This window comes from Girardinichthys multiradiatus, chromosome 15 (genome assembly GCF_021462225.1).
Source record: "Girardinichthys multiradiatus isolate DD_20200921_A chromosome 15, DD_fGirMul_XY1, whole genome shotgun sequence".
NCBI lineage: Eukaryota > Metazoa > Chordata > Actinopteri > Cyprinodontiformes > Goodeidae > Girardinichthys > Girardinichthys multiradiatus.
This window is the reverse complement of record NC_061808.1, coordinates 6,809,576-6,837,222: the sequence shown is the minus strand read 5'-3', so window position 1 is coordinate 6,837,222 and position 27,647 is coordinate 6,809,576. Positions and strand designations below refer to the sequence as shown.

At 38.2% G+C, this 27,647-nt stretch overlaps 1 protein-coding gene across 6 annotated transcripts; it reads left to right on the top strand.

The window, feature by feature from the left end:
- Positions 1-1,332: 1,332 nt before the first annotated feature.
- Positions 1,333-24,374, top strand: ttc13 (tetratricopeptide repeat domain 13). Of its 6 annotated transcripts, none has more exons than XM_047388513.1 (24): positions 1,339-1,651; positions 3,497-3,591; positions 5,063-5,138; positions 5,238-5,308; positions 5,401-5,466; positions 6,188-6,280; positions 7,538-7,654; positions 7,734-7,844; positions 10,765-10,847; positions 10,941-11,082; positions 11,173-11,347; positions 12,893-13,049; positions 14,491-14,621; positions 14,706-14,838; positions 16,635-16,727; positions 16,843-16,926; positions 17,041-17,125; positions 17,253-17,362; positions 18,378-18,513; positions 18,977-19,056; positions 19,306-19,384; positions 20,750-20,829; positions 20,918-20,987; positions 21,491-24,374. In XM_047388513.1, the coding sequence occupies exons 1-24, from the start codon at positions 1,483-1,485 to the stop codon at positions 21,500-21,502; spliced, it is 2,448 nt and encodes an 815-aa protein (XP_047244469.1). In that variant the 5' UTR covers positions 1,339-1,482; the 3' UTR covers positions 21,503-24,374. The 6 variants fall into 6 exon arrangements, 4 of the variants coding, with proteins under 4 accessions (XP_047244469.1, XP_047244468.1, XP_047244466.1 ...); XM_047388512.1 differs by having other exon boundaries at positions 1,342-1,651; positions 17,256-17,362; positions 20,918-21,067; XM_047388509.1 differs by having other exon boundaries at positions 1,343-1,651; positions 20,918-21,067.
- The last annotated feature ends 3,273 nt before the right edge of the window (positions 24,375-27,647 follow it).

The window sequence follows — 27,647 nt, the reverse complement described above, 5'->3', positions numbered from 1 at the left end:
AAACTGTGATGAAGGTCACCAGGATGCCTCATGGACACAGTAATCCATAAAGATTAATGAGGGTTGCATTACTGGTATAGTTGAACCCAAGTGGTTGTGTCGTCCACAATATGGGATGTTCAGATACAGTGGCCTGATGTTAGAACCAATGGGTATGTCAGAGCATACATACAATCGGGGGCCCTCAATAGAGGCCAATTGCAAGACCAGAAACCCTACCAGATGCACACCCAAAATGTGATTTCAGTCAATCCTGTTCAATGACTAGCAGGGTTAGTAATAATGCTGCTTAATTTGTCTGTATCATTTGAGTCTGCATCAAAGAAAGGAAAATTATCAGAATCAATGTTGCTGTCATTTATGGAAAAGACTGAGACAGAGAGAGAGAGAGAGAGAGAGAGAGTCATTAATTGCTAAAACTGGCATTTCAGAAATGTATTGAATATGTGTTATATCTAGTGAGGACTGAAGTTAATATTGGCATTTGTAAAATAAAATATATATATATATACAGTACAGACCAGTACAGACCTGAACCCAATCGAGATGGTTTGGGGTGAGCTGGACCGCAGAGGGAAGGCAAAAGGGCCAACAAGTGCTAAGCATCTCTGGGAACTCCTTCAAGACTGTTGGAAAACCATTTCAGGTGACTACCTCTTGAAGCTCATCAACAGAATACCAAGAGTGTGCGGAGCAGTAATCAAAGCAAAAGGTGACTACTTTGAAGAACCTAGAATATAAGACATATTTTCAGGTGTTTCACACTTTTTTGTTCAGTATATAATTCCACATGTGTTAATTCATAGTTTTGATGCCTTCAGTGTGAAGCTACAAGTCCAAACTTTTGGTCTGCAATATATATATATATATATATATATATATATATATATATATATATATATATATATATATATATATATATATATATATATATATATATATATATGCGTGTTTCTATGCCGATTTTTCCAAAAGACTTGGGTGGAGTAATTTATTAAGAACCACTTTGAACAAAAAAGTAAAAAGCATCGCAAGGAATTTTTGCTGCCAGTTTTTGATGCTCCAAGGCTCCGAAAATACAACAGACACAGACACAAATTCAAATTGCATATGAGGCATGGAAACTGTACCTAAAGAATTTACATATATTTTCAAACTGTCGTTTTAAGGGGTTAAAGGTTATTTAAAAAAATCCATGAATAGTTGTCATGTATTTGTTATGAGGACTAAAGTTAATAATCGCACTTCATAAAAATAACATCTGAACATCTATTAAAGGCGTGATGAGAAAATGTAAAGAATTCTTAAACTTGTGTTTTACTTTGAAAGTTTTCAGAGGGAACCGCTTATATTCGACGTGATACCGGAAAAGCCGGTTTTGACGCGCAGCAAAGCGGCTCGGTATTTGTAGTTTTGATTAGCTCCCAGATTGCGGGCTTCTTGTTCTGACTGCTGCAGCTTCCGTCACTCATGTAGCCGAACATGGCCCCTGCCAGCCGGGCTGTTGCTGTGGTAGCGCTCTCGCTGCTGTACCTGTGCGGGGGGATCATCTCCAGCGAGTTTTTCTCCACTCTCACGCTGTTCAACAACGAGCTCCACAAGCAGGACTGCAGCTCGCTGTCCGAGTGGGAGGACTACGCTGCGGACTGCGGTAAACTGTTTCTCTATCGCTGTCTCTGCATAGTTTGCCACGTCTTGCCTGGTACCTCTGTCATTGTGAGACCCGGTTAGCTTGGCAGCTAAGAGACTAATAACAACAAACAGTGACAGCTCAGAGGAGCTGACTAAAATCAGGTTAACATGTTCTTCATGTCGGTGTTAGAGAGGCTGGAGAGTTTATACATTTAGAAGGAGGAGGAAACTTATAGTAGTTCACATCTTACATTACGTTTTTATTATCTCAGCACAATAAACTTCTTTCTACTCGCATAATTACATTTTTTTTCAATGATAATCTTAGTCTTCTGGTGTGTTTTGCTCATAATCATCGCATATAGCTCTGTTATTACACACAGATTCAGCTTTAGGGACATTTTGTTCTTGGAAATTACAAGAGCATAGATTTCCCAAATGTGTAACCAGATAAAAGCTTTTTTAGAGATTTTCTATAGAAAAATATTGCAGTTTATTTACTTCTGGGAACATAATTATATTGAATGAGACTGGACTGGACTATATATTACAGTTTTTAGTGTAGTTAGTAACGTGACATAAATCAAAACTGAAAACTATCTCTATTTTTGTCCTCTAAACACATCAACAAACTGCAGGTTTTTCATGTAGAAAAAGGTTATTGACATAAATGGGAATAATCTTGTAATCCCTTCATTTTCTGTTTAAATCAAAACTTCTACGTCTGCCGAGGAACCTGCTGCACAGGTCTTCTCCCAGGATTTCCCAGTTTCTAAGCCCCATCCATTTTTCACTCTGACCAGCTTCTCTGTCACTACTGAAGAGAAGGATCCCCACATCATTATGCTGCCACCACCATGTTTCACAGTGTGTTCAGGGTGTTAGTTATACCGTACACAAGGGGTTCATTATTATTGTCATGTGACCCCAGCACCCCCTGCCACATGTGTGCTATATCCCTACTTGGCTTGTGGCAGGCAGACTGCAGAAGGAAATCTGTTTGGCTTACTTTCAACAATTCAATAATCTTGACCCTTTTCCATTTGTGGTGTGCGTGACTTATAGTGGTCTTATTGACACATTCTCCCACTTGCCCCTTGGATGCTTCTCTAAATAATGATTCCCTTGCCCGCCTGCCAGTTTTCATACATGTTCAGATGATTAATTGAACGGAGCTCTGGCAGATGTTCTAAGCTTCGAATATTGTTTTATGACCTAACCCTGCTGTTTGTCCACTCATGTTGTCTCATAAACCTCTGAGACCTTCACAGAACAGCTGGATTTATACTGGGTTTTAAACCACACACTTGATGCAAGACACTTTTATTTGTTTAAAAACAATCACATGCATCGTTTTCCTTCATGCAAAATTATGAATCCAAATTGCAGCTTTTAACTGCATGTTCTTCCTGACCATGCATGGTTTTCCCCCACAGTCCAAAAACGTGCATAGGTCGCTGTACTACAAAAAACTGCCTTTAGATGAATGTATTTGCATGGCTGTCTGGTGCATCCTGTCTGTCTATTGGCTCCAGCCCCCCCCCTGCAATCCTGAACAGGATTAGGTGGGTATAGAAAATCGATGATGCTGCATTTTAAAGCTGTCATCAGATCCAGAGTTATTTGAATTAGAGTGTTGAATTCTTATCCGTCAAGCTTTTTATTTAGACCACATCACTGATATGCCTCATTGTTTTGTTATCCCTTTATTTTTATTTATTGACACTTTGAACTCCCAAATTGTTAACGTATATGACCAGTCAGGATGTAATTGCCTGTTTTGGATCCAACAATCTCTTCAATTACCTTATTTTTGCCTGAATGTGCTTCCTGGCTTGAACGCTTTGAACGGTTGTCTCTGCAGAGTCTTCAGTTTTACAGTTCGAGGATCCAGACTGCATGGAGGGAAGCAACCCGCCCTGCGAGTCTGTCTTCTCGCTTAATGCTGAAAAGATCCTGGTGAGCTTCCTGCTGCACACTGATCAGATATACAACTGTTTGCTTTAATGGAAATGAAAAATAAATCTATTTCTCCAAGGATAGACCACTTAAACACAAAAATCTCTGAGCTGCAAAAGATTTTAGCTTCTAAGGCTGAAGTTGGAGGCTTGGATTGTCCTTTGTCATTGATTACTAATGACTCATTTGAAAGGCAGAGGAAAGACTAGAAATAACTAATCCTAATTAATGTCGGGTGTGTACGACTGATAAAGCTGAAAAGATTTAGTGGTGTTATCTATTGGTTTTAGATGGCTTTATGTGTTTGGGTGTGGTCCTTTGCACTGATAGCCACACCCCGGTCTACAAGTTTCCCTCATTTTTATGGGCTGGGAACTATTTCAAGTCATCGGCGTCTGGATTTTTTTTTTTTTTTTTGATCTAAAGAAATGTATCCCTGCAGTTCATAAAACAACATTCTGCTAAAGTATAGCTGTTTTCTGAGATGTGGTTAGTTTTTGCCCGGATGCCTGACTGCAGTCATGCTGTTCTCCGTTTGCTGCTGCACAGTAAAAATAGTAGCACTTTTTTTATTTTGATGTGGTTGGGAAATTCAAAACTACTTGCCGCATTGTTGTGGCAGCAAACCTCTACAACTCAAAAAAAAAGCTGAAGTCTTTTAGGGGTAAAAGTAAAAAAAAAAACGAAGATAGTGTGCACATCTTCTTAGTTGAAACACATTTTCTAAAGCAGTCAGTTTTTTTGGGTCAGGGTCCATCAGGGTGGCACATCTTCACTTGTCCATGTTTGACTGTGAGGACATCTCATGTGCACGTCACGTTTCAGATCACCCCACAGATATTTCATTGGATTCAAGCCTGGGTTTTGACTGGGCCATTCCATAACTTTCATTTTCTTCTGGTGACACTGGTCGTTTTCTTAGATGAAGCTCCTCTTCATCTTCAGTTTTCTAACAGAAAGCTGAAGGTTTTGTGCCAACGCCGGCTGGTATTTGGGATTTTTCATAATTTTCTCTACTTTGGCAAGTCCCAAAGCATGATGCTGCTACCACCATGCTTCACTGTGGATGCGGACATCTTTTGGTTGATATGGAGATTTGTTTTAGAATTGTGGCCAAAAAATTCAACCAATCAATCAGTTTTCTCACATGCTTTGGGACACTTCAGATGTGTTTAGCAGGGTTTGGGTGTTTTTCTTCCGTATCGCCACCCTACCACATTATACGAGATACAGGAGCCAGTTCCTTTAATGTTGGTCTCAGCCTCTTGGCAGCCTCCCTGACTAGTTTCCCTTCTCACTTTTCATCAGGTAAGATCCCTTTAAATGTTGGTGCTATCTTTGAATTTAAGGCCCAAAGCATTAAATATTTAAATATTTCTTCCTCACACAGGAAACCACTCTACCATGCTTTTTTAGCTTTTGTGTTTCAGTCCGATATCTCTAATGTGCTCTTCCTGTTGATTTGCCACAGAACCAAGCCAAGTTGTTTATAGAGCAAAAAAAAATCCCCTTCCCCGTAGACAACCAGAACACAAACGAGGAACTTGGTGAGTTTTAGTACATTGATTACCTTTAATGCCCCATTTTTGAGGCTTTATAAAAACAGATTTGTTTGACTCACGTTTACATTTTACTTTCATTCACAGCTATATGCTACGTTTTGATAGGAAATGGCCTTTATGATGAAGCCATTAAACATTTCTCACTCCTGCTGCAGGTGTGTGAACCTTTAACTTTGAAATTCACTTTAAACGAATTATGTTAACATGTAAAAGCAGTTTATGATCATCCAGATCCTCTTTATTACAGAGCGACCCAGAGTTGGTCAGTGCCATCTATGGAAGAGGGATAGCTTATGGCAAGAAAAGCTTGCAGGTGAGTGATGGTTGCAATATACAGCTGCAATGCATGGCTGCAGCACAAGTTTACTCTGTTGCCTTGTTTAAAGGTCTTATAGAATCACAGATGTTGTTTATTGTCTATTAGCCCTTAAAAACATCAGTTCCAGTTAACGTATAGTTTTATTGCTTATGACCTTTTTTTTAAACCTCATGTGAGACATTGTTTGAAATATGCCACCTTGGACTTGGTTTATGGCTCTGCAAAAATTAAAGTAGCTTTCTAAAAATTCATAGGAAGCAATTAAAAACGACGTCAGACTATTATGTTAACAGTAAACTAAATTTGGATCCAAATAAATGGGATTTTAGAGAGAAACTTTAATTTGGCTATTGAACTGTTAAGTACAACTTCTTTAACTTGTGTGTTTTATAGTCTTTAAATAGCAGCATTACCAGGCTCTAACAAGATTTTTGTTTCATGAATTTAAAGTATATCCTTCCTTCATTCAGCAAAATATTAAAGCAGAAAATGGGCTGTGGTTTATTTTGTTCATTCAGACTAAAATAAAACACTTTAATGTGTTCTCATGTTTTTTTTGTGACAGATTCCTCCTTAGATTTAAATGTGTCGAAAGCTCTTGTTTTCATGGCTTTCTTTATGTAATTAAAACTAGACTGAAGCAGTTTCTGTTGCTTCTTTCAAAACTCTACCTTTTAAGCCGTTTAAATAAACTGGGAATCCATCTCCCCACCAGGACATAAAGAATGCTGATCTGGCGCTGTACGAGCTCAACCGGGTCATCGCCCTCGAGCCGAACTGGCCAGAAGTCTATGAGCAGAGAGCTGAGGTGAGGTCAAAGGTCATATTTACAAACAGATAAATCAAAGTTTTGCTTTAATATATTATTATTATTTGCCATCTACACGTAGTAGCACACCTGATGTCAGTATGCAGGAATCCTTAAAATAAACTAATCTTTCATTGCAGCAGCATAACCTCCCAGTGTGAAATTTCTTAAAGTCCAGCCTTTGATAAAAGTAAATATATCCATCAGAGGGAAAATGCCTCACTTAGAAATCAAGTTATTCATACCACAAATATTGGGGTCTCTGGTCTTAATATGACCTGAAGGCAGCTATCAAAGCAACCTGGGCTTCCATTACACCTATACAGTGCCACAGGATGATCGCCTACATGCCACGACGCATTGATGCAGTAATTCATACAAGAGGAGACCCAACAAAGTATTTGGTGCATAGAAAGGGGCATACTTTTCAGAAGTCTGACATGTGTGCTTAAAACATTCTTTTCTGATTGGTGTAATGTGATTTTCTAACTTTCTGAGGCATTGAATTTTTGGTTTTCTTCATCTGTAAGCCATAATCTTCAAAATTACAAGAATTAAAAGCTTGAAATACTTTACTCTATGTGAAACAAATCTCTAGAAAAAATGTCACTTTCTGAAATGACTGGCAAAAATATTGCACTTTAATGCAATATTCTAATTTTGTGAGATGTACATGTACTGTGCATGATGGCAAGATAAACCTGGGATGAACTTTAAGATTGTCTATAAGTGATGTCATATTTATTCTCTAGGAAAAGAAGAAGTCATAGATTACTAAATTTAAATTTCCTAGACAATCTGATTAACTTAAAGATAATGATAGCATTTGCTCTTTCTTTGTAGTTGTACCAATAATTAATAAAAAAAAGAAAGTTTTCTGTGTTAAACACTTAATAATAGAGCCAATAACTGCGAAAAGTGCACATATTAGAAGCTCACGCAGCTGTAGACGTACGTGAGTTAATAGTTGACTAATGTGTAGCAAAGACTTGATGGCTGATCTGAACCACTCCCCAGGTTTCTGAGGCTGTTTTATCAACCATTTTCCCCTTCCGACCCTCACACCACTCTGCAGCTCTGTTGTATTAACCAGAAATTCACAGAAAATTAACTACCCTAACTTTTCTTAGATTTGCTTTAAAAATGTTTGCTGTATTTTTTTCCTGGAGAATAGTCATCCACAGCTGAACATTAACTGTCTTCAGTGTAAACACCGACACATGCTCCCCTCTCATTAACTGCGTATTTATTGTTTAGATTCTGTCCCCTCTGGGTCGGATCAGCGAGGCTCTGAGTGACCTCACCAAAGCCATCCAGCTGCAGCCATCAGCTCGTCTCTACAGGCACAGAGGAACTCTGCTCTTTATTTCTGAGGTCTGACCATCAACCACATCTGCATGTTTATGCTCCTATTTTCCCATGTGGTTAATTCACGCTTTCATTCTCTATCCAGGATTATGTTGCCGCCATGGAGGACTTTCAGAGATCCTTAGAGCTGAAGAAGAATCAGCCCATTGCCATGCTTTATAAGGGTCTCACCTTTTTCCACAGAGGCATGCTCAAGGTAGGCTCATCATTTCCTCTCTTTAAAGATCTCGGGGATTTAATTTTTGCATGCTTTCAACAAGAGGAAGAGAAGTTTTTGACTAAAATAATCTGCAGTGTAGAATCAATAAATAATCTGTTCATTCTGGGTCTGTGTCATCGCTTTTAGCAAACAAAATGTCTCATCAGTTGCTTTTGCATATATTAAACTGCCACAGCCACCCATATCTAACTGCTGGAAAGATGAATGAAATTCAATGTGGAAATTCATCTGTAATTTAGGGCAGGGGTGGACAACTCCAGTCCTCGAGGACCAGTGCTCTGCAACTTTTAGTTGTGTTTCTAGTCCTACTCCGGAATCAAATCACTTCCTCAGTATGCAGTCAAGTTCTGCACAGGCCTGGTAATCAGCCATACATTTGATTCAGGTGTGTTGGACCAGGGACACATCTAAAAGTTGCAGGACACCAACCCTCGAGGACTGGAGTTGCCCACCCCTTTTTTAGGGTCTATTAAGGCCATTAAGGGAACATTTAGACAAAGAACCCTACTTTTTAAAGCTAATAATAGTAATTATCCATCCCTTTATACTTCTTTAATTCTGTTAAGACTCCTAAAGGTCTATGCAGGTTGTGAATTACATAAATTTGAAATGTATAAGAGATTATTGAATGCATCAATTCCTCCAGCCCTTCCTGAAGGATCCCAAATAATCTCTACATCTCACCCTCCCTCTCATTGTCGCTTTTCTCCTTTGAAACTTGCCTTTATTTTTTAATTTGTCATACAACAACACAATGGAACTGGAAAATCAGGCTCTGGCATCACTTTGCTCTGTATTTGATGCTGTAGCATTATACTTGATCATCAGATAAGCGAGGCCACTACGGATTATTATTATTTTTTTAAATTCCACTGCTTGAGCACCTGAGCACCACAGCTTTATCACGCCATCTAAACCACGTGTGCACCACTGCTACACAATCAATGACCCATTAATAACATTATTTACCCTCCTGCTGCCCTGTGATCCCTGCACTGTTAAGGATCCAGTCACATCGGCATGCTAGATGCTTGAGACTAAAGGTGAAAGCTGACTTGACCTGCTTTGTGAATAATTTGGCTAATAACTGTCTGACCATCTGGGGTCCCTCATAAAGTATTAAAATTTAATTCCCAAATGTTTAGTCTAAATTCGCTAGGGTACTCCATTACGTTGCCCATCCTGACACAGCAGACCATTGAAATCTACACCCTTGATCCCAAATGCGTAAAATCTTTAGAACAGTAGTGCATCAAAGGGAATGCAGACACTTCAAATATATGACAGGAATTAATGTTCCACAAAATCCTCTTAATTTCCTGACATTCAGAACCATGTAATATATTTTTCAATACACAAGCATAAATTACAACATCGGAGACGTATGACGGCAGTTACACATACAATAAGTGAACCGTCAGAGCTCTGTCACAGCCTTGCTTTGTGGTTCAGAAGTGTTGATTTAAACCCCCCTGCTGTTTCTCACCTTTCTCACCATCAGCTCGAAAGGCTTCTTTGTCTCGGGTTGTGGAGTGATCATGCAACAGTTCTTGGTGCCGTAATGTAACTGTTTGCAGACTGTTTGCAACTTTGGAAGGAAAAGCTGTACCACATCCTGCCTGATTATGTGCTGAACCATGAGGTTCATTTTACAGATTTACCTTTATTTAAACCAAATCAGTTCAAATTATTATTAAGACATCGATCTGCGAACCAGTAGGGTAGTGAGCATTAGAGATGTGATGACTACCACTTTTAAGTTATGAAGAACCTTGAAAAGGTACTGTTTATTGCTAATTATATTTCCATTTTGATTTCAGTCGCTGTCAATTGCACACTGATTAAAGACCTCCCCACATTTGACGAAATTCACAGTTTCCACTGTGTCCAAAAAGCCCAGAATAGTATCATGAAGGACACTTCTCACCCAGGGTCACGCTCTGTTTTACCTGTTAATATTACCGTCAGATCTGTTACCATCGGGTAGACGCTACAGATCAGTTAAAGCAAGGACAAGCAGATTCAACAACAGTTTCTATCTAACAGCAACAGCTAAACTCAACACAGCCAGAATGTAAAGGAGATGCCTTTACATTCAGGGAATGTGCAGATTGCTTTTTTCAGTTTGATTGTACTTGTGACAATGACAATAAAGAATATTCTATTCTGTTCTATTCCAGACAGACAATTTGAAAATGAATGTTTAAATTTTTGTGGCTTTTATAACTTTAGCTAAACTGCGACTGATCCATTTCCTGGGGAAGCCCTGTGTGGCGGCTAGAAGCAGCTAACAATTAACCACAATTCAAAACAATACTGGTGCTTTAAACACCAGTTCACTGTTATCGTGGCGCGACTTTCCTCATATCAGTACAAAACTGCAGCAGAGGCACTTGACTCCTTGACGGAGAACACGTGTGAATATGTATGTTATCTGATGACCCTGTTCTGTTTATGGAAACATCGGACACTCTGACACTGATTTGTCAAGCAAGTTGAGTCTGTAAATTATTAAATGTAGTAGTATTTGGTAAGAAGCATCGTGTAGCAGATGGCAGAGTTGATGACTTTGCCACAGGACTTTGTGCTCATTTCTGCGCCACCTGTTCAACCAGTTCCTTTGTTTTTTCACAGCATAGATCTACTGATTACCACCATGAATATTTAGACTCATTCAGGGGGTAACTTTCAATATTCTTGGTAAATATATGGAACATGAATGACTTGATTCCACCATTATGCCCTTTCAGTTTGGATGTTACCATGCCAAAAGGTCACAGTAAAATAGCAGAAATGTGCGGATAAAATCCGGGTTTGAACCATCTGCTGAGTCAGAACTGTTGGTGTGTCCTCATTGTGACTTCCTGCGTTGTGTCTGTTGTTTTTCCTTCATCAGGAAGCCATCGAGACATTCAAAGAGGCTTTGAAGTTGAAGTCTGACTTCATAGATGCATATAAGAGCCTCGGACAGGCTTACAGGTCTCTTTCAGCCCAAGTTCATCTAATTTTTTCTAACATATCTCAATGTTTCCACTTTGCTTCATGTTGCTTCTCTTTTTTTCCTCTCTTCAGAGAACTGGGGGATTTTGAATCGGCTATGGAGAGCTTCCAGAAAGCCCTCATGCTGAACCAGAACCACATCCAGTCTCTCCAGCTCCGTGGCATGATGCTGTACCACCACGGCTCGTTGCAGGAAGCCATCGGGAACTTCAAAGTACAGAAATCCTGACACTTCTTTGCTACTTTACACCATACCATTGTTAGTGGATTGAAGAAACATAACTTTGTATTTGTTGTCCCACAGAGGTGTCTCCATTTGGAGCCCTACAATGAGGTGTGTCAGTACATGAAGGGGTTGAGTCACGTGGCCATGGGTCAGTTCTATGAGGGCATCAAAGCTCAGACTAAAGTCATGCTGAATGACCCCCTGCTGGGACAAAAGGCCAGCTCCGAATACCTCAAAGTGAAATACCTCCGAGGTGGGTGGGCCTACACTTACACAGACAGAAGCAAAAACATTGACTGTCTTGTAGCAACAACACTCCCGAAGATTAGCTTTCTGTCAGGCAGTAGGTGCTAAGGGAGTTTATGCTGTTTTCAAAACAAATGGGCAGATATAAACACCTGCAAGACTTTGATGAGGGATAAATAATATGGAAAGTCACACTAACACTGCCCTGAGGAAGACGGTTTATAGTCTGTCACTTTAAGGCCCACACCATAAATATTTATAAAATGTATCCACATGTAGTTGAACATAGGGATGGACATTTATTGCATCATTTTTTGTGAGAAATGTCCTACATTGATAGGAAATTTATTTAACAATAAATGTAAAGCGCATGTCAGTTATGTCTACCAAATGTATTTGTTAAATGCCAGAATAATCGGAGTAGGATTTATTTCAGAATCCTACCGGGTCTCGGTAGGATTGCTTCTACCAATAGTTTCCTGGAATTTTGGCCCATTCCTCCTGACAGAGCTGGTGTAACTGGGTCAGGTTTGAAGGCCGCCTTGCTCACACACATCTTTTCCTCTCTGCCTACAAATGTTCTAATGGACTGAGAACAGGACTTTATGATGGCTACTTTCCTTTCCTTAAGTCACTTTGTAACTAATTTGGCGGTAATTGCTCATTTGGAAGATCCATTTGTACCCAAGCTTTGACTTCCTGGCTGATGTCTTGAGATGTTGCTTCAGTTTTTCCACATACAGAACACCCTGTACAATGATGCTGCCTCCCCTGTACTTTACAGTTGGGAGTGGTTCCCAGGCTTGCAAGCTTTCTTCATCTTTCCTCCAAATTTAACGATGGTCATTATAGCCAAACACTCCAATTTTAGTTTCGTCAGACCACAGAATATGTCTCCAAGAAAGTATTTGTCCCTGACTGCAGTTGCAAACCGTAATCTTGCTTATTATTTTGTTTTTGGAGTAATGGTTTCTTCCTCGCTGAGTGGCATTTCAGCCGAGGACTTCACACTCTCTTACTGAATTTAGCCACCATCTTGACGAGGTCTTCTGCTTTTGCTCTGGGTTTGATACGTCTATGTTGCACCAAAACCTGATCATCTATGGGAAACAGAAACTGGCCCCTTCCTGGACAGTATGGCTGGACATTCCTCATGCTGCTTAAACTTTCATATAATTGTTTGAACAGATGAATGAAGCACCTACAGGCATAGAGAAATTCTACCCAAGGACTTGTGGAGGTCCACGACTTTCTTCCTGATGTTCTGGCCAGTTTCTTTTGATATTTTCATGATGGTACAGAAGAAAGCAGTGTGTTAGAGGTGTTGCCTCATAACTCAAATGTTATGAATGAATCTATTAGAAGCTTACAGTGGCATACCATCATCTTCTGGCCTTTTACAAATTGTTTAAAGTATGTAAATCTTAATGTATTTTCTCTATCTCATAATTCTGGTATTTAACAGATAAAAATAATTTTGGCAATCCTAACTGTGTTTAGATATCTAGTTTCAGATATATGTGGTTGGTTGAACTTTTTTTTTCTTCTCCAGAGTATTCCCGTTACTTGCACTCCCACCTGGATATCACTGTGGCGGAGTACAATGTGGACCAGGACTTGCCGGGGAATTTTAAGAACCACTGGGCCAAGAACCTGCCATTTTTAATAGAGGACTATGAGGAACAGCCTGGCCTGCAGCCACATATCAAGTAGGTCTGATGTGTTCACTACAGGAAGTAGATCGCACAATGAATCCAGTTGTATAAATATGAATATAAAATAGGAATGTAAAATGACCAATAAAAGCACTTATAATTTATAAATGATCAGCTCTAGTGTCATCTCCTGTTGCTGACACATGTATTATCCTTAGATTTTAAAAATCTGAAAGGAGTAGAAGAGCCTTTGTTTTCTGTGCAAAAAGATTTAAAGAAAAAAATTCAGCTGTAAATTGGATTTTGAGGCTTTTGTAACAAGCATCCTATCAGAAGGACACAGTTTATTCCAGCTTCTTCAATTGCATCTTAAAACATACCAAATATCTGTCTGAGAGACAGAAAATATAGTGAATATAAAAAGTCAACACACATGTGGTACAGGTCTTGTAATAGAAACAATAGGCCAAGATAAAATAAATAACTTCCACAGTTAATTACATGTAACCTGAAAAACTCACTTATAAACTAAAGTGAAATATTTCAGGGGGAAAGTTAAGAGCTGAAATTATGTGGTTGCACAAGTGTGCACATCTACTTAAAAACTGGGGATGTTGCACCACATTCAGACTCATGTTAAATAGGAGTCTCTATACACCTGCCTTTGTTTAAATGGCCTCTGATTAAACCACACAGACTTGTTCTAGTTTCAATGGTCCACAGGGACCTTCCAATGTATCAGTTATCACACTGTCAAAAGGTATCAGTCAGGAGAAAGGCGACAGAACAATGCCCAAGGCTTTAGGTCTACCTTGGAAGACAGCGAAGACAGTCATCGTCAAGTGGAGAAAATACGATGCAACAGGGACACTAGCAGGAACTGGACATTTCTCCAAAATGTATTAAAAGAAAAGACGGAAAATGCTTAAGGAGGTTGTCAAAAGGCCTACAGCAGCATTAAAAACAGCTGCGTGTTCTTTAGATGTCAGGGAAACGGTCGGGGCTTGCAAGATGAAAGCCTTGTCTAACAAAGAAAAACATCAAAGCCCAGCTAAATGTTACAGACACATTTTAAGACTCCAAAACTATGTGTGAAAATGTGTTTGAGGCAAAAAATAATGCCCAGCATCACCAAAAGAACTCCATGCCAACAGTTAAGCAAGGTGGTGGCAACATCATGCTTTTGGTGCTGTTTTTCTTCAGCTGGAACTTAGATCCCAGTTGAGGTAGAGGGAATTATGAACATTTCCCAATGAAAGTCTGTGGTGGCACAAAATCTTCAGGCTGCTGCTAGTAAACCGGCATCCTCAGTAGAAGCTTGAAGGTTTGGACGGGTCCAGCTAAGCTGATTTTCTGATTGTTGCATAGAACTTAAGCAATTTGATAATCAAGTTAATACATTTTTCCTGACATTTATTAGACTGACTGAGATCCATAGTATAGAGAGAATAATTTGGGCTTTTAAACCAACTTCATAATATATTTTGGTCTTTAGAGACGTGCTGCCACAGAACTTCGACAGCTACAGTACTGAAGTTCAGAAGCTGATCTGCACGGCGGACCACCTGGGAGCGCTGATGCAGTACGACACTCCTGGATTCCTACCAAACAGAAGAATACACAGAGGTACTTCTGATAAATGCAGGGCTTCCTAAAATCATCAATCAACATTGCAAAGCAATAAAATAAGAAGCCTTTCTGTTTCCAAAGCCATGGGTTTAGCAACGCTGGAAGTGATGCAGGCGATGCACCGGACGTGGAGCAACTCCAAAGTGCGAGTTAACGGAAAGACCCGGCAAATGCAGTGGAGAGACATGTTTGACATAGCGGTCAAATGGAGGAGGTGAGAAACATGCAGCTTTCAAAAAAATCCTTTGGCTTCGTCTGATACTTTTAGCATTTAAGTAAAATGATTTAAGAAAATAAATAATATTCCTGTAATGGTGCAGTCTTCCTTTGGACTTGGACTGTCATAAGTACTTTAGAAAATCAGTAAATTTACAAATTATTTAAGTAGTGCACTTTACTGTTCTGTGCAAAAGACAAAATGATTAAACGTAAAAATGGCATTTTAGACCATTATATTAAGATTAATATAAACTTCTATCCTATTTGCTGTTTAAAGTAAATACAATCATTTTATTTCAGACTTAAAAAGAGTAACTAAGGCTTTTCTGCTTAAAAAAAATCCTTTCTCTTTTTGTAATTGTCTCATACTTCTTTAGTTAAATTCAACCTTATTTACTGCACCTCTACTTGAGTATTGTGTTTGTGTACTTTTTCCACCTCTGCAGATACTTTTAAACATATTTACCTTGTAAGAAATGTTCAGTTAGTGTTGATTGACTCTCAAGACATTCAGGTGTAATAATGACCATACTGTGTTCTCCAGGATAACGCAATATGCTCCTGAACTTAGCCTTAAAACTTAAGCTCTTAAAGCAACAATAAGTAGTCAATTGATGATGCATCACCAAGATGAATTTTATGTTTGAGCATGGCAGTGAGTCCAAGAACACATCAAAATCAAACAAAACAATAGATTAACCTAAAGAAAATGAAAGTTTTAGAACTGCCTGGCCAGAGTCCTGAACTAAATCAGAACAGAAAGTCTGTGGGGTCACCAGAAGAGGACTGTGGACGAAAAACACAGTCTGACATCATCTCACATTGAATAAATACTGAAACTGAATCAAAACATGGTTCAGCGAAGTGTTAGCTTAAGGTTGTGCAAACCGTTGCCAGCGGTTTATTGTGGGTTTTTTATTGTTGTTATATTCCACCCCTTTAGCTTTTATCTGTTAGATTTTCCAGAGTATATGTCTCATTGAAGGTGGAAACAGTTTTGAACTTTATCATTGTTTCATTTTTGGATCCATTCGTCCATCGTCTATACCCGCTATCCGTGCAGTCTCCAGCTCCCTCACTGGGCGAGAGGTGGGGTATGCCCTGGACACAGAGACACACAGGACAAACAATCATACACACACACTCTTGTTTTGCTATATGTAGTGAGGACCATGTGTTGACTCCCATTGATTTTCAGTCATTTTCAACCCTTTCTATGCCCTAACCCTGACAATAACCCTAAACCTAATCATTACCAGTGCATGCCTAACCCTAACCTTAACCTAAACTCAGTTCACACCTCAGTCCTAAACCTAACCGTTAGCAAAATAGGTCGTGAGGACCAGCAAAATGTCCTCACTTTGGTACAAACGGTCCAATTTAGAGAGACAAGTAACCTAACAGGCAACGATACTACCAACTGTGCCTCCGTGACGCCTCCTTTTGGATATCAGAGAAAGTTTGTTTTTTTGAACAGGGGTTTGTACACTTTTTAGATCGACTGCAGTTATAAGATGCCTAACAGCTCAACAGACATGAAAACCTAAAACAAAATTATACTAAAGTGGATTAAAACACACCTAACCTCTGAAAAAAATGAGTCACACGGTTTTCTAAGGCCCACTTATAAAATGTGTCATTAAGAGAGATTTGAAGTAGGATAGGGGGAATACAGACATGCAACAGAATCAGGCTCTCCCCTCTGTGTTGGAATCAGCTCTAACTAGACTCTCTGATGGTAAGTGTCTGACTGGGTTCAACATAGTAATCAGGCTTTTCCTGTTCCTGCAGGATCTCAGATCCAGACCAGCCAGTTCTCTGGTTAGATCAGATGCCAGCCAGGAGCCTCAGCCGAGGCTTCAACAATCACATCAATCTCATCAGGTAACAACGTGGCCCCCACACACTCTCTGACGCCACCGCAAGTCCATGAAGCATCTCAGATTTCATCTTTCAAGTCCTCTGATGTGAAGTTTTCTCTGTTTTTCTTTCTCCTCAGGGGACAGATTATTAATATCAGATACCTGGCCTACTTTGACAACATCCTAGAATTTATCAAAGACAGAATATTAGTGTACCATGGGTAAATTACACCAAACATCCTTTCAGTTCTGTTCACAGAGAGTCCTTTTTGTTCCTTTGTTTTCTTAACACTCTGAGGTCATTAAAAAGTTTTGTTTTATTTCATCTGTGTCAGAGCATACAACCCGAGAGGCCTCCTGGAGGTCCGCCAAGCACTTGAAAATGTGAATAAAGTAGAAGATCTGCTGCCAATAATGAAAGTAAGAAAGAATGAAGAGAAATTTGGCACATCGTTAACAGACAAAAAACCCACAATAATGTGGTTTTAATGTGGTTGTTTGAGCAGTGAAATTCCAGAATTGTTGCTTGTGTGTTTATTTCTTGAAGCAGTTTAATAGTAAAACTAGAGATGGATTCACCGTTAACTCCAAGGTGCCGAGCATGAAGGATCCTGGGAAGGAGTACGACGGCTTTACCATAACCATCACTGGAGACAGGTAACACCTGATCTGTTAAAATCTGAATGAACATGGGCCATGGAGCCAAATGTTCTGGTAATCTTTAAAGATGGTCTTGGTCAGCTGCTCTCCAAGCCTTCTGAAGGTCTTTCAAAGTCTTTCTCTGGACATCTTTCAGTCCAGTGATTTCTTTCATAATTTAATGTTTGAATAAACAGAGTTAGTAGATTGGGGCCAGTTTACAGAAATGTTCCATAAAACAGTTTGGTTATGAGATAAAGCCGCAGCTTTTAAAACTTACATATTTGCACCATGTATTTACAGAAGAATAGACAAACCCAACATTTGCGCTAAAATTGGCCTTTTGTATTTTTTTCAGGGTGTTGTTGGAACTGTGAAATTTAATGCAGTTTTAACCACCAGGTGTCACTGCGACCTACAAGCTGAGGCCTGGAATGAGTTTGAAGTAAATCTGCTAATATTACACACTCACAATGGAGCCAAGATTTATTAAGAGAACTAAACAATAAAAATCTAAGCAAGCCAAATAAATATTATACTGGTTATACTGGTTTAATATGCAGTCTGGAAATGTATGTTGTTTAGGCACTTTTCACTTTTGTATGAGTACGGAAAGTTAATTGATTATGGAAAAATCTCTGTTCCTTAATGTTATTGGGCACGGATATTCCCTGCTGTCCTAATTGTCCATCTATCTGTCCTCCCATCATTTGTTCATATATTTGTCCATCCTTCATCTATTTAAACTTCCATCCATGCATTCATATATCACCCATCCATGTGGTATTTCAACTAACCATGCATTTGTAGATCATCCATCCATGTACTCATCTAACTATTCATGTACTCATCCATCCATCCATGCATTCATCAAACCATGCATTCATACATTATCCATCCATTCATGCACTCATCCATCTATGCATTCATCTGGTCTGGCAACATTGGAAATTTGACTCAAAAAAAGTATGGAATTAAAATGGACAAACCATTTTATGTTCTTTTATGTTACATCTGATTTTTGTTTTCTTAGGGTGGGAAACATGTTGTTCTCTGTAGAGACCCAGACAACAGAAGAGCGGACACAACAGTACCAATCAGAGATCGAGTCCATCTACAAAGATCTCACAGTCAAAGGGAAGGCACTGATGCTGTCTACCGAGCTTGGGGTAAGATTTCCCATCAAAGCTTTTTTCTTATAAAACACAACTTAACACAACTAGTTAAAGCAGTCCATTATTTTTTGAGACAATTGGAGAAATTGCGTTAGAATGTAAATATGTATTCTGGTAATATTTGGCTGTTCTCAGTGTTTTTAACAAAGTAAACTTATCTCAGTCGACATGTCTAGATCTCTGTAAATACAATTTAACTGACTATAGTTTAATACAAGATATGTTGATAGGTTTCTTAGTCTAAAATAGTATTTTATAATGTTGAGATTAAGCATATGTAAAAGAATTGCTCACATGTATACCATTTTGTTTAGTTTTGTTTGTTAGTGATCCATTAGTGGAACGACGCATTGCCAAAAAACTCTAAATCTGGTTCACATTTGACCATTGTCAATATTTTTGGATTTTTAATGCAGTCCAGGTTCTGAAGCTGACTCTTTCATCTTCCTTCTCTCAGGACGCAGATGCAGTCTGCAAACTGATCCTTTCTGTGATTTATTACTTCTGCAACCTCATGCCTCTATCCAGAGGATCCAGGTAAATTTCAAGCAAAATACAAGTGGGCATATTTACTGTGTTTAAGATGATATCATTTCATGATATTTGAGAGGTTAAAGTGAATCATTTCAGTTTGTGTCTAAATTCAAATCTGCTTCGGTTTAAAAGCAAAAGACAAACTAAATGGAACTGTGTTGGACGTGGGACACGTCAAAAAGTTGCAGGACACCGGCCCTTGAGGACTGGAGTTTGACACCCCGGCCTTATAGAAAATGTTTTTGTCCTCAGTGTTGTGGCGTACTCTGTGGTTATGGGGGCACTGATGGCCAGTGGGAAGGAGGTCATCGGTAGGATCCCAAAAGGAAAGGTAAACATCAAACCAAAGAAAAATGATCAGGGAAAGTAACAAAGGTGAACCCCACACTTTTGAAACCAGATTTTTTTACGCATACTATAAAAACACTTTCCTCTCTGTCTGACACATAATAAGACTAAACCGTTCCTCTTTCAGGTCAATTAGGATTATTTCTATTTGTTGATGTCTTTAGAAGTTGATTTAATATTTCCACGTAATGTTTTCTCATGTGCCATCTGATTCTTAATGTGCACCAGTCCTTCCTACAGAAAAACGCCCCCCACAACATGACACTGCCACCCCCGTGCTTCACAGCAGGGATAGTGCTCTCAGAATTGCAATCCTGTAGTAGTAAGATGGAGGCAAGCTATTTGATCTTCTGTTGCCAACCCAGCCAATCAGCTTTGAGCGGAGGTTAAACACAGCTCATTCAAAAAATGTATTATTCTTGGGGGCGCATAACAATTTAAACCTTTGATGTTAGATACAGTTGTAATATTTATCTTTAAGGTCGCCAGTTCATCACAGGGCAACACGGAGACACACATTCGAACTCCTGATCTTCTTGCTGCAAGGCAACAGTACTACCAGCTGTGCCACTATATAGCCTCTAATATTGGATCCCCCTAAATAAAAATGATCAGTTAGACCTTTTTAGATCCGATGTGACTGTTCTAGTAAGTCAAGGCTGTTAGGTCCAGAATTAGCAAAAATCCTTCCCATGAATTATGAAGGTATTATAAAGCTATTATTATTATTAAAATACTATTTTCATTCCTGTTGGTAATCAGTATGTTTCAGAGAACAAAAGTAGAGAACCAGTAAATTTATCTTGAATGTTTCTGAAGCGAGAAATGGAGCAAACATAACTGTCAGCAGTAAATTTAGAAAAGAAGGAAATTACAGACTTAAATGAAACTACAGGGGTTCTGGCAGAAAATCTTCCTCATCAGAACTCTTTAAATGTTTCATATATCTTTTAAGAGTCGAGGCAATTTTAAATAAATGGGAGAGAATTATAAATAATGTTGGTCCTTGTTGATTTGATGACATTGTTGATTTATCCAGAGAGATAGAACTTCTAGTAAAAATAATAGAAGTATACAATGTACTTTATAGTCTGAACAAATACGGAAGGTATCTATAGTTCAGACAAAAATATAAATACTTTTTCTGTAGTAAATAAGCTCGCAGCCGCAGTTGGTTTAATAAATTCTGTTTGAGTAACGAACAGCAGCTAAGAGGTTTACAAGTCTTTGAAAAGCTGTTTTCTATCCTCAGAGAGTGACTATTGTTCCTGGATGTTGCTTACTTTATCCTTTCAGGTCACAGGTTTGGTCCTAAACCTATTTCTTTCTTTGCCTTTATTTATTTCAGCTGGTAGATTTTGAAGCCATGACAGCACCAAGTCCAGAAAGCTTCAGTAAAACAGCAAAGAGCTGGATGAATCTCAAAAGGTACCATTAGAAAACACTTGCTTTAGTTTGTTATTCAGCTGCTTCATCATTGAAAGCTCAATCTGACTCTAAAACTTCCTGCTCACAGTTTACCGAGTTGGTACCGGAGTCTTCCATCTGTAGCAGAGACCTTCCCGTCTATCAGAACAATGATCGAGGTTCTCAACACAGACTCATCTTCGCATTGTCCAAAGAAGTCTTAACATCTTCCAACGCTCAGAGAAATCTGTCTAATAAGGTCTTAAAAATGAAACTTCTGCACAAAACTGTAAAGGGACAGACTTCTACATCCCAAATAACACTAGAGTGATCCTTTTTTAACTTCATACCAAAAGTGACCCTTGATCTCATTTTTGGTATAAATTCTGGTTTATTCTCAGTCCCTCCATCCATAAATATTCCCTTACCATTACTTTTAAATTTGTATTTAATACAAGGTATTTTGCTACATGCTTTAAACTTAGCACCAACAATTAGTTTCAGATACAGTCAGGTGTAAGATATATTTGCTGCTACTTTAAACATTAAAAAGAATCAACAAGTGGATGGTTAAAGTTATGCTCTGGTTTAAATATTTTAGCACATCAAGCTTTAAACAGATCTACCATTTTGTTAGGGACGTAGAACTAATTCTGTCCTTTGCTCTTTCTCTGCCTTATAGGCCTCGCGCTGATGCACCCAAAGCACAAAATCCATCCATCGAACACATCCTCATCTGGATTCCTCTGAACTAAATCTCATTTTAAATTGCCTGGATCAGTGTTTTTCAACCCTGGAGCTCGAGGCTTACTGCCCTGCATGTTTTTGATGTTTCCCTGCTTCAGCACACTTTATTTCATTTGATGGTTGATTGTGTGTTAAAGCAGGGAAACGTCTAAAACATACAGGGCAGTCTGCCTCGAGGACCAGGGTTAAAGAACACTGGGCTAGAATGTAAAATAGGTTGTTAGAAATATTTTACATTTAGGTCAGCATCTAAAAAACAGTTTCATTTGACAGTGCAGAATGTAATTGGCACTTTAAAATCTTTCTTGGACCACCGGTGTGGAAATAATCAATCAAGCTTATCAGCAGAGAAGAGTTGAGGGATTAAAAACATTTGGAACAACTTTCAGGGCTACTGAATTTTACTTGGGATACTTGAAGCAGTCTTTTTTTCTGTCAGCACCTTCAGTTACTTCTTTAGCAGCTTTTTTCATACTTTTGTACAGGAATACAGAACGGCATCAGTCAGAGATGTTGGAGGACTACAAAGAAATAATTTGTAACCTTAAACGAAACGAAACACACCAATATATCTGCTGTTAAACCTTAAATTCAATCAAAGCTGTTTCCTAAGTTTCTATGAGGTTAATTGGATAATTGAACACAATATGTCAGACTTTGCAGGAAAGACATTAATTTCAAATAATTTACTCATATTCAATATCGTATTCTGAGGGATAATTTTCTATAGATACAATAAACTCTAGATGGATTAATCTATATTGAGATGGCTTTAGGTTCACAAATCAGATTCATAATTTATCTCCATTTTGGTCTATTTGACAAATTGGTATTTATTTATTTTAAAGGTTAAAATATGACCTGTAGATGTCCTCTAACATCTCTGGCTGCTTGGTCTTTGACATCTAATCTTAACTAGGGAATGCACACAACATCTTTAATTTCCTTTTAAAGTGATTTTCCATTCCAAAGGATATTTTTATCATCCAGTTTTATTCTTAATTTATTGATGTTAAACATGTTTTATTTTTTTTTTGCTGTTGCAAGCAGTATTTATGCAGAACAGAGCTCATTTCCTTCCAGGTGTTTCTTTTCTGAAAGACTTTATGCTTTTTTAATGATTCCTGAAAAAGCCTGACCAGATTTTAATTTTGAGTATTTGAGAAACTCACTGAAATGATTTGGAAGTATTAAAGACAGCACAAATTTTTAGTTAAAATCTACCCAAAGATTTTGGTCGACAACATCAAGTGTTGAGTTTTATATTTTCCAGTATTTAACAGAATATGGAAAACCTTTGGGATGTTGTTGTAATTCTAATTGGCTTCATACCTGTTTTGTTGTTAAAACAGCCAAGGTGGTGTACGAATACCACATATGTTGGTAAACACGTATGCCTGTCTTATTAAAGATGCTGTTAGAAGTGCTTTGATATCATCTAGTGGTCACATCGTGAACTACATCGAGTTCATGGAAGCGGAAGTGCGCACCTGGAGTTTGGCTGATAAACTCAGTAAATGGTGTAATCTCTGATGTAGGTTGTGCAATAAAAAAATATAGAACTACTAAAGTCTCCTACAACTGATATATCAGACAACATGTGATCAAAATTCTAACAGTTATTTCTAATTTTTGGTTTGAAGCTTCTTAGCGACACTAGGCAATTAGGAATAAGTAATACTAGTATTAATTAGTGTTATGTATAATTTGGGTAAATTGTAGAAATTGTAAATTCTGCACATTTATTTTTATTATGCAACACTGAATCAAGTTATTACTTTATGAATAAATAATGATGAATAAATAATTAATTACTTAAGTACGTACCCCATTACAGTTAGTTTTTTTATTGTGAAATGGGCTATAAACTTCTGGAACCATACAGTAAAGGGGTTTTTCAGTATTTAGCTGTATTTGAAACACTGTGGGATAAGTAACCAATGGTTGTTGAAAAACATATGGTTAAGGTAAATTTCTAGCAATAATTTCTAATTATGAAAAAAGGGCTAGGAGCTCTTGGGAATGTGCAGCAAAGGAATGTTGCAGTATTTAACTGTATTACTATTATTTTTAACACTGTAATGATAGAAAACATTGTTTGTTCAAAAACATACATTTTGACTCGTTGGAGCATTAGCAGCGTCAAATAATGAACATAGTTTGTTTCATTCCCTAAGTGCCTAGTGGTGCTAATTAGCATCGTACCTAAATTTACACTATGGTAAGTGCAATTTAATAATCTCTTAATGAATTTAACACTTGTGTTTTTGACAAACACAATAAAACACAATAAAAAATGTTTTTGTACAATTGGATATAAATTCAGGCATTAGGGGTTGACGAAGAATATTGGAAAAGCAAGTATTTAATTCTGAGGCTGTAATGTTGTGTGTACATCACTATTTCCTGACTTTGTATTGACTCAGTGTGGGTAAAGCACAAGGAAGAGGTTCTCTGAAACTTTCCTGTAATTTTTGAGGCCTTAAATGCTCAGTTTCTATAAATTGAAAGTCAGCATAATCCTGCAGTATTTCACCCTTATTTTGTCATTGACCTGCTTTGTTTAAAATATCTTACTATTAATTTATTCTTTGCATTACATACAGTCAGAAACTTCTCCTTTACCTCCTATTTCACTGTTTGTGCTGACTGGTTGTAATCATCTCCTTTTTGCTGGGACATCTAGTAATAACTGCTTCAATGGTGTTTAGAGTTAGATGGAAGAAAATCTTTCAATATTACTTCCTAAAACTTGAAGGGATGAGTTTTTTCTTAATGAATGAATGTTAAACAGTCAATAAAACTGGGCTGGAATTTCACCTGTGTCCGATGTTGTTTTTTTTAAAGTTATGAAATCTAATTTAACTGAAAAATAAAAACACAAACAATTACAATTGGGTGAAAAAAGCCATTTTAAAATGATGATTTGATTTATTATGGAGGAAAAATTATCCAAACAATCCTGTCCCAATATGGAAAAGTAATTGCCTTCTCAAACTCATAACCTCATGGTTGTCCTATTGGTGACAAAAGCTCCATTCAAGTGTTTGAGATAACTGTCTCTTTTACATAACTCTGGAGAAATTTTGGTCCATTCAAATTAAAATTGTCTTAATGTAGCTATATTGAAGGGTTTTTGCGCATGATTGGCCAGCATCTCTGTTAGATTTAAGTCCAGACTTTGACAAGGCCCCCCCAAAACCTTCATCCTGTGGTTTGTGGTAAGGAGCAGAATTCATGGTTCAGTTATGGCAAGTTGTCAAAGTCCTGAAGGAGCAAACCAGACCAAGACTGTCATGCTACCACTATTTGACTAGCAGGATTTTCTGATATACTGTGTTAGTTTCACTCCAGATGTAATGGAATGCACACCTTCCAAAATGTCAGATTTTTCTTGAGATTCATCAAGATGTTTTGGCAACTGTGAGGTGGGTTGTTGTTTTCTTTAAGCTCATCAGTGGTTTTTAACTTAAAACACTCCCATATATGTTCTTTCTGCCCTGTTCTGGTGGCTCTTGCTGTGGTTTGCTGGAGTCCCAAAGACTTTGAAATGGTTTTGTAACCCTTTCCAGACTGGAATTCAGTGGATTCTATGGATTTCAGTGGCTTTATTTATCATCTGTTCAGACCGGGCTACCTCCACCACGTAACCCAAACCTTTAAACCTTCCTTCACTTCTGTTCTTCAAAATGGTTCATGTATGAGGTAGTGTCTGGGCAGAGAAATTAGTTCAGGATGAAACAATCTAAATATTTTTATTTCATGGTGTTTTGCTTTGTGTGGTGCTGAAGGTGGAACTATTTTGTGTGCTAGCAGACTATATTCTGAGCTGATGCAAACAGACGCTTTGAGGCTAGTTATTTGTTCTGTTGTGTTTTAAAGTTATGGCAAATCTTATTTAATAGGTGGTTTTAAACACAGATCGGCCATAATGCACCGCCAACGCTCAAATGCACATTAATGCGTGTATAAAGGTAAATGTTTTACTTTAAAGAAGTAGTGATCAAGCTATAAGCTTTCATTGTTAACTGAAATCACAAATGATAGTGCCAGGAAGGTCAAATTTCTTATAAAGAATCAATTCTCCGAAAAGGTTAAGGACTTTTAGTTTGGCAAATCATTCTGTATCATCAATCATTCTTTTTGTACATTGTTAATTAGTTTTCTTTATTCCTTAATTTTGCTTGGTAGTTTTAGTTAAATTGTTCTAGCCTAGTCAGTTTAATTAAGAGTTTAATTGAAATATTTTAACTTTAAGTTTAATTGTTTGTTAATAAATTATTATACTTTGGAGAAAGGTTGTTGTGAATTTATTCCATATTTGTGCAGAGTTTGCTGTTTAAGAATGCTAGTGCTCGAATCACTCTTTCATCTATTGTTCTAATGCCACAGCCATGGCTAGTATTTACAGGACAATACTTGACAGACCGAATGGTTATTTAATTGAATATTAAATAATTTAAGCATTCTAACTGCACAGACAAGTTCTGACAACATGAAGTACAAGTGACAAGTCAACAAGTAATTTAGGGTTGATTAGATTAACAGATAGTTTCCTGAGAATAATATTTTGACAGCTACATCACTTTAGTGCAGTTAAACCTTAATGAGTAAATATCAGACTCATTACATCTAGCAAATTAAGAATTTTAGCTGCTTCTATTCATTTGTGCAATGTTTTACAAAACTTCTGCTGGGTTAGTACACACCTTCTGCACATCAACAGTGCTGTTCAGAACTGGAGCAGAATATATATATATTTATATATATACAGAGGTTGGACAATGAAACTGAAACACCTGTCATTTTAGTGTGGGAGGTTTCATGGCTAAATTGGACCAGCCTGGTAGCCAGTCTTCATTGATTGCACATTGCACCAGTAAGAGCAGAGTGTGAAGGTTCAATTAGCAGGGTAAGAGCACAGTTTTGCTCAAAATATTGAAATGCACACAACATTATGGGTGACATACCAGAGTTCAAAAGAGGACAAATTGTTGGTGCACGTCTTGCTGGCGCATCTGTGACCAAGACAGCAAGTCTTTGTGATGTATCAAGAGCCACGGTATCCAGGGTAATGTCAGCATACCACCAAGAAGGACGAACCACATCCAACAGGACTAACTGTGGACGCAAGAGGAAACTGTCTGAAAGAGATTTTCGTGTCCTAACCCGGATTGTATCCAAAAAACATAAAACCACGGCTGCCCAAATCACAGCAGAATTAACCTCAACTCTCTTGTTTCCACCAGAACTGTCCGTCGGGAGCTCCACAGGATCAATATACACGGCCAGGCTGCTATAGCCAAACCTTTGGTCACTCATGCCAATGCCAAACGTCGGTTTCAATGGTGCAAGGAGCGCAAATCTTGGGCTGTGGAAAATGTGAAATATGTATTGTTCTCTGAGGAGTCCACCTTTACTGTTTTCCCCACATCCAGGAGAGTTACGGTGTGGAGAAGCCCCAAAGAAGCGTACCACCCAGACTGTTGCATGCCCAGAGTGAAGCATGGAGGTGGATCAGTGATGGTTTGGGCTGCCATATCATGGCATTCTCTTGGCCCAATATTTGTGCTAGATGGACGCGTCACTGCCAAGGACTACCGAACTATTCTTGAGGACCATGTGCATCCAATGGTTCAAACATTGTATCCTGAAGGCGGTGCCGTGTATCAGGATGACAATGCACCAATACACACAGCAAGACTGGTGAAAGATTGGTTTGATGAACATGAAAGTGAAGTTGAACATCTCCCATGGCCTGCACAGTCACCAGATCTAAATATTATTGAGCCACTTTGGGGTGTTTTGGAGGAGCGAGTCAGGAAACGTTTTCCTCCACCAGTATCACGTAGTGACCTGGCCACTATCCTGCAAGAAGAATGGCTTAAAATCCCTCTGACCATTGTGCAGGACTTGTATATGTCATTCCCAAGACGAATTGACGCTATATTGGCCGCAAAAGCAGGCCCTACACCATACTAATAAATTATTGTGGTCTAAAACCAGGTTTTTCAGTTTCATTGTCCAACCCCTGTATATATATTTATATATATATACACATATATATATATATATATATATATATGTATGTT